The following is a 13148-nucleotide window of genomic DNA, read 5'->3' on the forward strand; positions in this document are numbered from 1 at the left end:
TTTTTCATTCTCTTAACTGTATTTCAAAGAGCATGTTTCTTACTTTAGAGAACATTTAATTTGTCATTTTTCTTATATGAATTATGTTTTATAGTCATATCTAAGAAATATTCACCTATCCCAAGGCCACAAAGGTTTTCTTCTATGTCTTCATCTAAATAGTGTTAGATTTTACCTTTCAGCCTATCATCCATTTTAGTTAAAAACTTAAGCATATACCTGTTATGTGAAACAGCAATTCCATCCCAGGCATTTACGCAAGAGAAACAAAAGCATATGTCCATACAATGACTTGTATGTAAATATTCATAGCACCTTAATTTGTAATATCCCAAACTGGAAACAAACCAAATGCCCATCAACACAAGATGGACATATTGAGGTATAAACAAATTGAGGTATATCAATACAATGAAATACTATTCAGCAATAAAAAGAAATACATTATAGATATAGCAGCAACATAGACAAACTCAAAATAATTATGCTGAGTGAAAGAAGCCAGATGTAGAGTACATACTACATAATTCCATTTATATAAAATTCTGAAAAATACAAATTTGGTAACAGAAAGAAGATAAGTGGTTGCCTGGGGATAGGGAGGACACAGAAGAGCCAGGTGGAGGGATTAAAGAGGAACAAGAAGAAACTCTTGGTAGTGATATATGTATACATTCATTATTTTGATTGTGGTGATCATTTCACAAGTATGTGCATATATCAAAACCTATCAAACTGTGCAATTTAAATATACGCAATGGGTTTGTTACATGTCTATTATACCTTAATAAACTGTTACATGAAAAATGAAAAGGTCATTTTTTTTGTTTTGTTTTGTTTACAGTGGTTTGTTTGAATCAAAATTCAGACAAGGTCCACACATTGCATTTGGTTGCTGTATGTGCAATAACCCTGCTTAGGGTTAACTAAGCAGGCTCGGGATGTATAAACTCTGTATATTTAAAGGAAAAGATTGACCCTTGACTGGCTCCTGGGAGATAACCTCTAAGTCCTTGAGACATTCTGCCTCATAAGAATGTCTTTGTATACTTGGGGTTCACAAACCAACTCATCAGGACACCCCAACATTTCCTTATTATCCAAGTACTTCCTAAACCTTTAGATCAGTACTCCAAAGAAGAGTCTGTAATCCTATATGTCCTCCTTGCTCCCCCAAACTACATCTCCCAGTCTTGCTGCTTGCCCTTGACGTTCCAAAGAGAAGCTCTCAGATTTCGATCACAGTTTCCCAAATTTTAAAACTGCAAGCCCTTTCCCCTTCATTCTTGAAAGATATTTTCATTGAATATAGAATTCCGGGCCAACAGTTATTTTCTTTCAGTACTTGACAAATACTGTGCCATTTCTCTCTGACCGACATGGTTTCAGTGAGAAATCTGTTATCAATCACTTAGTTTTCCCACTAAAGGTAATGTAGCACTCCTCTTTGGCTACTTTCAAGATAGCTTTTTGTTGTTATTATTTTGTTTTGTTTTGTTTTGAGACTGAGTCTCGCTCTATTGCCCAGGCTGGAGTGCAGTGGTGCGATCTTGGCTCACTGCAACCTCCACCTCCCGGGTTCAAACAATTCTTCTGCCTCAGCCTCCCAAGTAGCTGAGACAACAGGCACACGCCGCCCTGCCCGGCTAATTTTTTTTTTTTTGTATTTTAGTAGAGACAGGGTTTCACCATGTTGCCCAGGCTGGTATAACTCCTGGGCTCAGGCAATCTGCCCACCTCGGCCTCCCAAAGTGTTGGGATTACAGGCGTGAGCCACCGTGCCCAGCCCTCAAGATAGTTTTCCATGTCTGAGTTTTCAGAAGTTTGATTATGACATATCTTGTAAATTTCATTGGGCTTATTCTGTTTAGAATTTGCTTAACTTCTTGAATCTCTAGGCTTATTATTTTTGCCAAATATGGGAAGTTTCCAACCATTACTTCTTTGAATACTTTTCCAGCCAACCCTTGTCTCCCCTTCTGGGAGGTAAAGGCACTTGTTCTTGCAGCATGCTGTGACTTGGCAGCCAGGAGCCGAGAGACAACATTGTTCCTGCTGCTCAAGAAAGTCTGAAATAAAAATTGTCAGTGACTTTTGCATTACTTTGTGTGTGTTTGTGTACATTTACATATTTCTGTACCCGAATGAGTCTTGCCCTTTAAATTTTGGAATCGGTATATACCTTTATTCCACAGCCATGTCATTACTTCCAAGTCAGACTATGAGTCATAGTATTTTATCTCCATATTCTACCTTTTACTAAAGAATATTACTACCTTAATCACTTAATTCACCAGAATTGGTCTTAGATAACTTTTGGCTCTTTAAAATAAATGCAATTTATTCTTAAAGGACATATTTATTATGATAAGTGATACAGAAAAAAACTGTGTCAGCTTCCAAAATTAATTATAAAAGAGAAGTCCTAAAAAGGTGCTGAGAAGTCATGATAATCTTCAGCAGTTAAATACCTTCCCAAGGTGACTCCTTTGAAGGTGATGATACTCGTGGATATTTTAGTTTGACATATTTGCTATTAAAAATTAGTCTTGGCTAGCTGGGCATGGTGGCTCAAGCCTGTAATCCCAGCACTTTGGGAGGCCGAGGCGGGCGGATCACGAGGTCAGGAGATCGAGACCATCCTGGCTGATATGGTGAAACCCCATCTCTACTAAAAAAATACAAAAAACTAGCCGGGCGAGGTGGCGGGCGCCTGTAGTCCCAGCTACTCCGGAGGCTGAGGCAGGAGAATGGCGTAAACCCGGGAGGCGGAGCCTGCAGTGAGCTGAGATCCAGCCACTGCACTCCAGGCTGGGCGACAGAGCAAAACTCCGTCTCAAAAAAAAAAAAAAATTAGTCTTGGCTAGCTGGGCATGGTGGCTCAGGCCTGTAATCCCAGCACTTTGGGAGGCCAAGGTGGGCAGATCACGAGGTCAGGAGATCGAGACCATCATGGGTAACACGGTGAAACCCCATCTCTACTAAAAATACAAAAACAAAAATTACAGGGCATGGTGGCAGGTGCCTGTAGTCCCCAGCTACTTGGGAGGCTGAGGTAGGAGAATGGTGTGAACCTGGGAGGTGGAACTTGCAGTGAGTCGAGATTGCACCACTGCACTCCAGCCTGGGCAACAGAGCAAGACTCTGTCTCAAAAAAATTAGTCTGGGCCAGGCACAGTTTCTCACACCTATAGTCCCAGCACTCTGAGAGGCCAAGGTAAGTGGGTTGCTTGAGCCCAGGAGTTTCAGACCAGCCTGGGCAGCATGGCAGAAACTTGTCTCTACAAAAAATATAAAAATTAGCCAGGCATGGTGGAATGCACCTGTAGTACCAGCTACTTGGGAGGTTGAAGTGGGAGGATTGCTTAAGCCCAGGAGGTCGAGGCTGCAATGAGCTGTGATTGCACCACTGCACTCCAGCATGAGTGACAGAGCAAGACTCTGTCTCAAATAAAATGAAATAAAATTAAAAATTTGTCTGTTTGCTTTATGATCACTATGTGTGTGTGTCTGTGTGTATGTGACTATTGAGGCTTCCTGGAGAGGGAGGGAAGGAATATTCAACTTCCCCCTTCCCAGATATTCTTGATTAATTTAATAGGAAGTCTGTAGGTACAAGGACTACTGGAAACTCCTGATAAACCTTCTAATGCCATTTTCCTGGGAAACTGCATTAGGAGATATAATCATAGATTCATATCAGTAGAAAACTGTTTCCCAATCCACATACTGGGATAATTTGGAACACATGAAGGGCTGTCTTACTGTCTTTTAAACAGATAATTGCTTTGGATGGTAATTTAACATGCCCAAAACTAAGAACCGTAAAAAGTAAACACATTTAGCTCAATGATGTAAAGGCTAAATTCTGGACTTCTAAATCTTCAAGTCAAAATTCCCCCAAAGCCACTCTGTCCTTTGTTAATTGCAAAAGAAGTGAATTTTTTTTTTTCATTTTTGAAATACAAAGCTTGTATTTTATTTAAATCCATAGAGAGAATGTTTTAAAATCTTGGATGGTGACTTTTTCCCTTTGTGATATTTGATTTCTTTAAACATCAACAAACAGGAATTGATCTTATATAGTTACCCTTTATTGATGGCCTACAATGTATCAGACACTGTCAGAGGTTTTTATTGATTCAATATTTTGTTGTCTTCAAAACAGCCTTGCAAAATAGGCATCTTTATCTCTAGTAGAGGAGAAAACTGAGTTTAGAGAGGCCAAGCACCTGCCCAGTGTTACTTGAACACTGTTGGAATGGTTCATCTTAAATGGTTCTATCTTCGAGAAGATAGTCATCTTCTTGAAGCAGTGCATCAGCACCAGCGAGGAGATGACCTGTGACTACGAGTTCCCCCATCGAAGATATCAAGATCCCCTGCCTCTGTAGCTCTGAGAACTGCCGGGGACCCTCAACTAGGCCCTGGTGCCAGACTCAAAGGATGTCAGCCGCAGCCTGGGGCTCTGGAGCATGCAGCCCATGGTCCGGGGTCCCAGCCTCACCGCCTGCCCCCATTTCAGGTGCTGTCCTCTATCCAGTGGCCATGTCAGGGCCTGGAACCCCCACACTACACCCAGGAGCCCCTAGCTCCGGCCCCTCAGCAGGAAAGGGCTTCTCTATCATTCAGCCCACATCTCTCTCATTTTTAAAAAATGCCCCTTTCAGAATTTTGTTTAACTTCAACATCAGCTTGTCTCTCTATCTCTCTTCCTCTTTCTCTCTTTTCTCTTTCTGGTGGTTATCCTTGGCCTCTTACCGTCAATGCTGCTACATTGTTTTGTCTTCTCTATTTTCTTCCCCATTGTGAGAAAAGATATTTTAACCATTAAAACCAATAACAACAACAACAAAATATTCAAGAGGTATAACTGACATCAATATTCATACTCCCTTATCTCTCCATATTAGGTTCTTTATCTTGAGAGCGTTAGAAGAAACCTGTGTAAAGAGACAATCTAGGTCTCCAAGAAAAGACAAATGGGTTATTGCCTATCCCAAGCTTAAGCACTCTCCAAAATACTGTTTCAACAACATAAGTTTATCAGAGACCAATATGCTTTTTTTTGACGTGAAAAGCCCAATAGTTTAATTCAAAGATGCCCAGAGGCTCTACTATCAGCTACCACTTTCATTTTACAAGGACATAGGATATCCTTATTGCCACTACTAATATACACAGAAAATTTTTAAAGTCCTGACTTGAAACCTTCCATTCCCCAGAAATACAATCTGTGCTCTCTTAAATATGCAGGCCCCAATTTTCATAACAACGTCTGCCAGGATAGGCTGGGTTATGCTGTGATAATAAGCAACTCCAAAAATCATGATTGCTTATACAACAAAGTTGTATTTCTTATTCACACAAACTTCTTGTGTGTCTGGGTAGTTCTCCAGGGCATTTGCCCTCCCATATGGTGACTGAGACATAGACTACTTCAATCTTTTGGCTCTTCCATTTCAACGTAAAGCTCCTTCCACAATTGCAATGGCAGAACAGAAGAGAGATTTGAGAATCACAAACAACTTTTCACTGCCTCAGCCCACAAGTGACTCGTCACTTTTGCTCACATTTTATTAGTCATAATAGTCACATGACCCTGCCCACCTGCAAAGGCAGCTGAGAAATATAGTCTTCTGTATGCCTGGAAGAAGAGGAAAATGAGATATTGTTGAATATTAGTAATGTCTACACAATAATCTGCATTATCTATGTCTTTTTACATTGGCATAGACATAGCCATTTGGAAACAGAGCTGCTTATTCCAGATGGGTAGCCAAGGGCCATAAAAACTCCTCTTTTCTCAGCATGCTGCTGCTTGGGCTTACCAACACAAAATCCTTCCTTTTCTCCAGCTCTTCTCTTCTCTCCCTGTTTAATAAGAGGCCACATGGGGGCATGTGAGGGTGTGTGATGGGGAGCCAGAGTGGGGAGGAAGAAGAAAGGCACATAAAACCTTTACGTTCCCCAACTACCTCTGTCTTTGCAATGATCCTAAATCCTATTCCAACTCTTCTTCCTTCCATCCAGCCCTCCTCCTGCTCTTCAATAAATATCCAAGAAAGTTGGAATTGGGAATTCTTCTGAATACAAAGGTAAGACAAGTGATTATCACCTAAACAAGGTTAAGTACTTGTTGGAAAAGTACTTATTAGCACCTATGTGATTTTGCCTATCACTGCACCACAAAAGTATAAGAGAAAAACAGAGAAGGAAAAGGTTTTTTTTTTTTTTTTTTTTTAAATTACCTATGGCATTAGGGTTCTCCAGAGAAACAGAACCAATAGAATAAATAGACATATAGAAAGAGATTTATTACAAAAAATTGGTTCATGCAGTTATGGAGGCTGACAAGTCCCAAGATCTGCAGTTGGCAAGCTGGAGACCCAGGAGAACTGATGGTGTAGTTCTAGTCCAAGTCGAAAGGCCTGACAACCAGGACAGCCATTACTGTTGTTTCAGTTCAAAAGCCAGGAGGCTCAAGACTCAGGAAGAGCTGATGTTTCAGTTCAAGTCCAAAGGCAGAAAACAGCCACCGTCCCAGTTTGAAGGCAGTCAGGCAGAGGGAATCCTCTTTACTCAGCTTTTTTGTTCTAATTTGGCCTTCAACCATTCGGATAAGGCCTACCCATATGGGGCACGATAGTCTGCTTTACTCAGTCTACCCATTCAAATGTTAATCTTATCTTAGAAACACCTTCACAGATACACCCGGAAATGATGTTTTCCTACCTATTTGGGCATCCCTTAACCCAGTCAAGTTGGCACATATAATTAACTATCATGACAACGAAAACTTTGGAAACACAAGGTGCCTGTAGGTTGGGAGGATACCTTCTTATACTATTCATTACAGGAGAGTACTGGGAGGAAATATTACTTTTAACAGCACTATCTAGAGTGAGAGATTGCCTAGGTTTTACTGTACTTCATTTCCCATTAACTGCTTTGGTTGTAGTTTCAGAAAGTTTTGAATAAAAATTAGCTAGCACATAAATGTGTTGGCCGGTAATTCTAATCACCTGCCTTCACCTGTGGCTGTGTAGCTGATTGCTGCCAGGTGTTAACACTTACCAGCTCATATCAATGTAACACCTACTATGGTCTGAATGTTTGTGTCCCCAGCCCCCCAAATTCATATATTGAAACCTCATCACCAATGTGATGGTATTAGAGGATGGGATCTTTGGGAGGTAATTAGGTCATGAGGGCTCTGGTGCCATAGATGAGATTAGTGCCTTTATAAAAAAAAGGAAGCACTAATAGGAACCAGGTGTTTTAATGTGTGCCTGTAGTCCCAACTACTTGGGAGGCTGAGGTGGGAGGACTGCTCAAGCCCGGAGTTTGAGGCTAGCCTGGGCAACATAGTAAAACCCTTGTCTCTATAAAATGAAATGAAATGAAATAAAATAAATAGAGGTACTAATAAAAAAGGCACCCTTCTACCACATGAGGAGAGAGATAGAAGGCACTATTTGTGAACCAAAAGCAGTCCCTCAACAGGCACTGAATATGCCAGTACCTTGAACCCGGACTTCCCAGCCTTCAGAACTATGAGAAATAAACTTCTGTTTTTCACAAGCTGCCCTGTGTAAGGCATTTTGAACTACTATACTCCGAACTACTATAGACTTAGACAATACCTGTACATGGTAAGTAATTGAAATGGACTGTAATTTATCTGTTTTTTGACCTTTTCAGGTTTAATTTCAGAAAAAATTTTGAAAGGGTACATTTTAGTTTTGGTTTTGTTCTGTTTTTTTGAGATAGAGTTTCACTCCATTGCCCAGGCTGGAGTGCAATGGCAATATTGGCTCACTGCAACCTCTGCCCCTGGGTTCAGGTGATTCTCCTGCCTCAGCCTTCCGAGTAGCTGGGGTTATAGACGCCTGCCACCACACCCGGCTAATTTTTGTACTTTTAGCAGAGACAAGGTTTCGCCATGTTGGCCAGGCTGGTCTCGAATTCCTGACGTCAGGTGATCCACCGGCCTCAGCCTCCCAAAATGCTAAGATTACAGGTGTGAGCCAACATGCCCGGCCTGAAATGGTACATTTTTTTTTTCTTTTTTTACAAAAGGAAAATATATCTTAACATTATGGGAGATTATATTTTCCTTAAATGACTGCAATATTTCTACTGTCTCTCATTCCACATGTTCTTCTTATAATGTGCCTAACACTCCTCCCAATTAGTGTCCCCTTTACTTAAATATGGTGTGTTTGTAGCTGCTTCAACAAGTAGAGGACAGTGGAAGTGACACTGTACAACCTCTGAGATTAGGTCATAAAAGTCAGTGCAAGCTCGTCTGAGTCTGAGTGCAGTGGTGTTTACAACTAATTGATCACAACTACTTTACAGATTTCTTTGTTCCTTCTCCACTACCACTGCTTCACTTGGCTAACCTAAAAAGAAAGAGAGAGAGAGAAAAAAGTATCAGCGCAGCTTCTGCCTTGTCCTCTTGGGACTCCTGTCTCTCTTGGCATGCTCACTTTTGGAGCATAACTGCCAGGCTGTGAGGAAGCCAAACAGCCACATGGAGAGGCCACACACAGATGTTCCAGCTGAGTTCCCAGTCAACAGCCAACATCGACTGCCAGACATGTGAGTGAACAAGCCTTCAGATCCCAGACCCAGGCAGCAACTCTGAGCTACACTTGTGGAGTCATGCTCTAAGCCACTAAATTCGTAATGGTTTGTCGTGCACTGGTAGATGACCAGTTATAAAAAACACTACTATAGACATTTAATACATATTTAAATTGTGTCCAATCTTTGACATCACACATTTTAAGATCTTCTGACTCATCCTTAAAAAAAACTCACACAGCACACAATTACTAAGAATTATGCCACTCTATTCCTGTCCTTAGCCCTTCATTTTTGAGAGGCAATCCTTTCTCAAGTCTGAGAATCATGGTGATCTCAGCTGATTGGGTTATTTCTTGATTCTACTAACCATATACCCTAACACCAGTTGAGGGGTTGTTGAGAATTTAGCGATATCTTCTCAGAATGAAAACATGAGAGCGGTTTCTTGCTTTCTCCATTCTTTACACCTGCAAAACTGATTCTTTTCTATACCTTTATCCCAACTCTTACTAGTTTTGAATTCGGGACGGAGGGTGAAGGTAGGTAAAGGGGTATTTTTATAACTGTTATCAAGCAACTCTATTTACACACATTCTTCAACCCTTCCTCAATGGGTATGCTGGATGTTGGTGAATTATTATAATTTTTGGTTTCTAATGATTATAAAGGTTTTCATCTTGAAAACTATATTTGGACTCCTGGAACTAATGTTAACCGCTGGTAATGGCGTTCTTGGGGGAAAAACACAATTAGTGTAATTAGTAATTTTCTGTCTTTTTCTCTCTCCCCTTTTTGGTCTCCAAAATGTTTAAAATAATTCTCACATAGATTACTATGTGAAGGTATTGTGAGACTCCAAATATGTACAAGACACGGATTTTTTTACGCTTTCAAGAGTAAACAAGGGTTACCAGTGAAAAGGAAATAGCCATATTGTACCAGGATCATCCTTGGGGCAACCAAGGAATAACTGTAATTTTAATCAATTCTTGAGTTACTGTCCTTTGTCCCAGTGCCATAATCAACATGTCATAGTCTTCTACCATGTACCTCACTTATTAAAAATAAATGAGTTTCCATAAAGTCGACCACGGATCTTTTTTCTCTTTACCCCAGATCCTCTCTCTGCATCCGTACAGTTTCCTCTCCCACTTGGCATCTCTTACTTTACCATTTCTTCTTGCTTACTTGACTATCCCAGCTCCCAACCTTTTCTGTCCTGGAATCCACTAGGCCTGGGTTATATTGTGTACATTTTACAAATGATACTCAATAAAAAGGCCCAGGAAACCATGCACTGAGTTTCTGTATTTCATTTTTCTTAAATGCTCCAGCTACACCCAAGGCCTGACTGAGGGGCCGGGAGACTGGGCTTCCAGCCCAGGTGGCAGGGACGTGTAATTCTAAGACCGCACGCAGCCCCTGCTGACGAGATACAGAGGAGTAACGACAGTTAATAGTAAATGGAGCGAAGCCCCGGGAGGTGTAGCGAGCGTGTCCACGACAGCCAGTCACGGATCCTCCGGCCACCCACGCTTCCAGGCGAGACAGTCACGCTCCGCGGGGCCAAGATGGCGCCCTCCCCGCGGCAGCCTGGGCGCGAGAGGCGGGGCCGCGAGTGCCACGTGACCATCCTCGCCAGCCGCGCGTCCCCGGCTGCCCCAGGCGCGCACCAAGAGTCTAGCAGCCGCGCAGACCGTGCCACTGGCCCGCTGGGGGCGTCCTCCCTCTTCCGCGCCTGGCTGTCAAGCTCTGTTCTAGCGGCCGAGGGCCCGAGGGGGGCTAGGAAAGGGGGCGCCCAGCCATGCAGAGGCAAAAAGGCGCTGCGGAACGGGATCCCCGCTGCCGGTGCTGAGGCAGGAGGTCGGAGCCCCCAATGAGGGGCTGGGAAGCAGGACCCAGCACGGGCGTCTTGTCGGGAGGCTGGGCGCGCAGGGCCAGGCTGCTGTGGGCACTCAGGGCTTTCCACCCAAGCCATGGGCGCTGTCGGGCACTCAGGGGTCCCCTCGTGGCTCCGGCCACTCGGCGTGGGCATTTCGTTGGCTTCACATCGCCATCCAGCCTCGAAGCCAGCAGGACTGAAAAATAGCTTCGGCCAGACGTTCTCCTCCCGCTAAGGAGAAGGGCCGAGTGCGTCAGCCCGAGGGGACTGGAGAGGGATGCCCTAGCCCTCGGGGGGGTGGAGGACCCGCGGTTGAAGGAGGCAGCGGGAGCGGAGAGCGCCCTCCTTGACCATCGAATGCCTCCTTCTGTGTTTCCATTCCTACCGAGTGGGCTGGGCCACGCTGACCACCGTGGAGGAGGGACGGACGACGCTCGGCGGGCTCTGACCGTGCCGCCTTCATGTGGCTGCTGACGGGGATCCAGGAGGGAGTGGGCATGGGGCGCAGCCGCTCCTCCCTCCCTCCCCGCCTCCTGGGCGCCGGGGTTGGCGATGTGGAGACGTGAGGGGACCCGTCGGCTGCCCCGGCTCCTCCAGGACTCCACCAGGCGCCCGCGCGTCCCTCCTCACGCGGAGGAGGAGAGACTCCGCGCGGGGCTCCGAGGCGGGCGGCGCGCGGAGCCGGAGTGCCAGCCTCGCCATGGGACATAACGGGAGCTGGATTTCTCCAAACGCCAGCGAGCCGCACAACGTGTCCGGCGCCGAGGGTGCTGGCGTGAACCGCAGCGCGCTCGGGGAGTTCGGCGAGGCGCAGCTGTACCGCCAGTTCACCACCACCGTGCAGGTCGTCATCTTCATAGGCTCGCTGCTCGGTAAGCCTCCCGCGGGGCGCCTCCGGCCCGGGCCTCCCCGAGGGTACAGGCTCGGAGAGCCTGGAGCATGGCCGCCCAACCACCGTGGGTTTCGGGTGCCTGGCAAAGTGCAGAGTTGGAGGAGGCTTAAGGATCCCGGGTAGCTGCAGTGTAGTTAAGCAGGGACGGTGGACTCCAGCCTCCACGCGGGAGCAGAAGAGTTCCAACAGGGCTTCCTCGTGGCCCGAGGATGGAGCGGGATCCAGGCGGGGTTCCCCCTCCTCAGATGGCCCTGGCAGAACGCTCCTGGGTGCCCGGGTGGCTTCAGCTCTTGTTTACAAATAGTGAGGAATAAAGATTCTGTGGGAATTTGTTACTGATGATTGAAAGGAATGTTACCCATTCTGCTAAAGATGTTTTGCGATCCCATCTTTTCATATATATATATCGAAATAATAATATATACGATTATTTTGATAGACCCTAGACCCTTATTCTGTGCATGTTTTACGGCGTGCTTCTTCGGAACACCGACCTGCTGGTAAACAACCCTGTGAAGTTAAGCTATATGTCGCCTGTAGATGATTTTAAAACAACAAAACAAAACCCACTCTACTTCCCCATCTATGTGTTAAGGTACAGAATAAAGGTAGGATAAAATACACACGCACATCCCAGATTTAGGTATAGTCGTTCAGGGAAGAAAAGATCAACGAATTGAAATGAGTGAGTAGTAATATATTAGCCTCCTAGTGTGAGAACTACCTGTACTTCTCACTACTCTTAAATGACAATAGTCTTTATCGCTCCTCTTCAAACATTAAATGATACAAGCAATATTCATTTCTATTGAGGTCTACTGAACATATTGCATACCACTTGGATATATGTGGCTTCCTTTCCCGTGTCCCCGATGTGGCGTTTATAAGGATGTGATGTTATTGGCAAGAACAGTCGTAAAGTTTCAAAGTAGGAATAGGTTACTTTTTGCAGACACTCGTGAATTTCTATGGAAACCAAGATAACTGACATTTAATAGACTATTTTTAGAAGAATTTCAAATGTTTGGAATTTCCCTTCATACTTTCTGTAATTGTCATCATTCCATTCTACTCTATCATAGTATTTCTCTTCCATTTGTTTGTCACGAGGATATTTTCAGGAGTAGATATTAGTATTGCTGTATCTAGGTGTGTGTGTGTGTGTGTGTTTTAAGACATGTTTTTATGACTGGGATGTTAAATGCACATTAGCAAAGCAAAAGCCTATGTTCAAAATACTTTCAGTATTCATGATGCACTGTAGGTTTTTGGGAGTTAAATTCTGAGTATTGTCACACTTAAAGTGTGGGTTATTGGAGAGGTAGAAGTGACTGTATTTTTATTTCTGCAGGTTTTCCCCCAATATACATATACATACATACATTCATACATACATATGTATATATTTTTCTACCCCCACGGGTAACTTTAACTCTGAAGAACGATGATGTTGGAAGGAGAAATTCTGAGAAATTTTCTCATGGTTTGAATCTAAAAATTTGAGTACTGTTGAAATAGAAGACAGGACATGTGTGTAAAAGACATAGCAAATAGTGAATATTTAATGAATGCTACTTCTTGCCCATGCCCTTTCTGTTATTGTAGGTTGCATTCGATTCAGGAATTTCCAGATAAATCTGCCCTTATTTCAGCTTTTGTCCACACAGCACTTGTGAGTGACATACAAAACCTTCTTTAGTAGATGTCTCCAAAGGACAACCTGATTTCCTCTTGATCTTTGGTGCCTGATGAGCTAAGGAGGCTTTTTTTTTTTTTTTT

At 43.7% G+C, this 13148-nt stretch overlaps 1 protein-coding gene and 1 long non-coding RNA gene across 2 annotated transcripts in view; one reads left to right on the plus strand and one right to left on the minus strand.

The window, feature by feature from the left end:
* Nucleotides 1-6296: 6296 nt before the first annotated feature.
* LOC105504977 lies at nucleotides 6297-10183 on the minus strand. The gene is made up of 2 exons (XR_001000676.1): nucleotides 9535-10183; nucleotides 6297-8408 (listed from the first exon to the last, which is right to left on the minus strand). It is a non-coding gene; the product is annotated as an uncharacterized LOC105504977 (long non-coding RNA).
* Nucleotides 10184-10278: 95 nt separating this feature from the next.
* The window catches only part of GPR176 (G protein-coupled receptor 176), a 126658-nt gene continuing 123788 nt past the window's right edge, over nucleotides 10279-13148 (plus strand). The window contains 1 exon segment of the mRNA XM_011932646.1: nucleotides 10279-11349. Within this exon segment, the coding sequence (XP_011788036.1) occupies nucleotides 11178-11349 (172 nt within the window). The 5' untranslated portion in view covers nucleotides 10279-11177.

Source organism: Colobus angolensis, unplaced genomic scaffold, assembly GCF_000951035.1.
Source record: "Colobus angolensis palliatus isolate OR3802 unplaced genomic scaffold, Cang.pa_1.0 Scaffold97, whole genome shotgun sequence".
Classification (NCBI taxonomy): Eukaryota; Metazoa; Chordata; class Mammalia; order Primates; family Cercopithecidae; genus Colobus; species Colobus angolensis.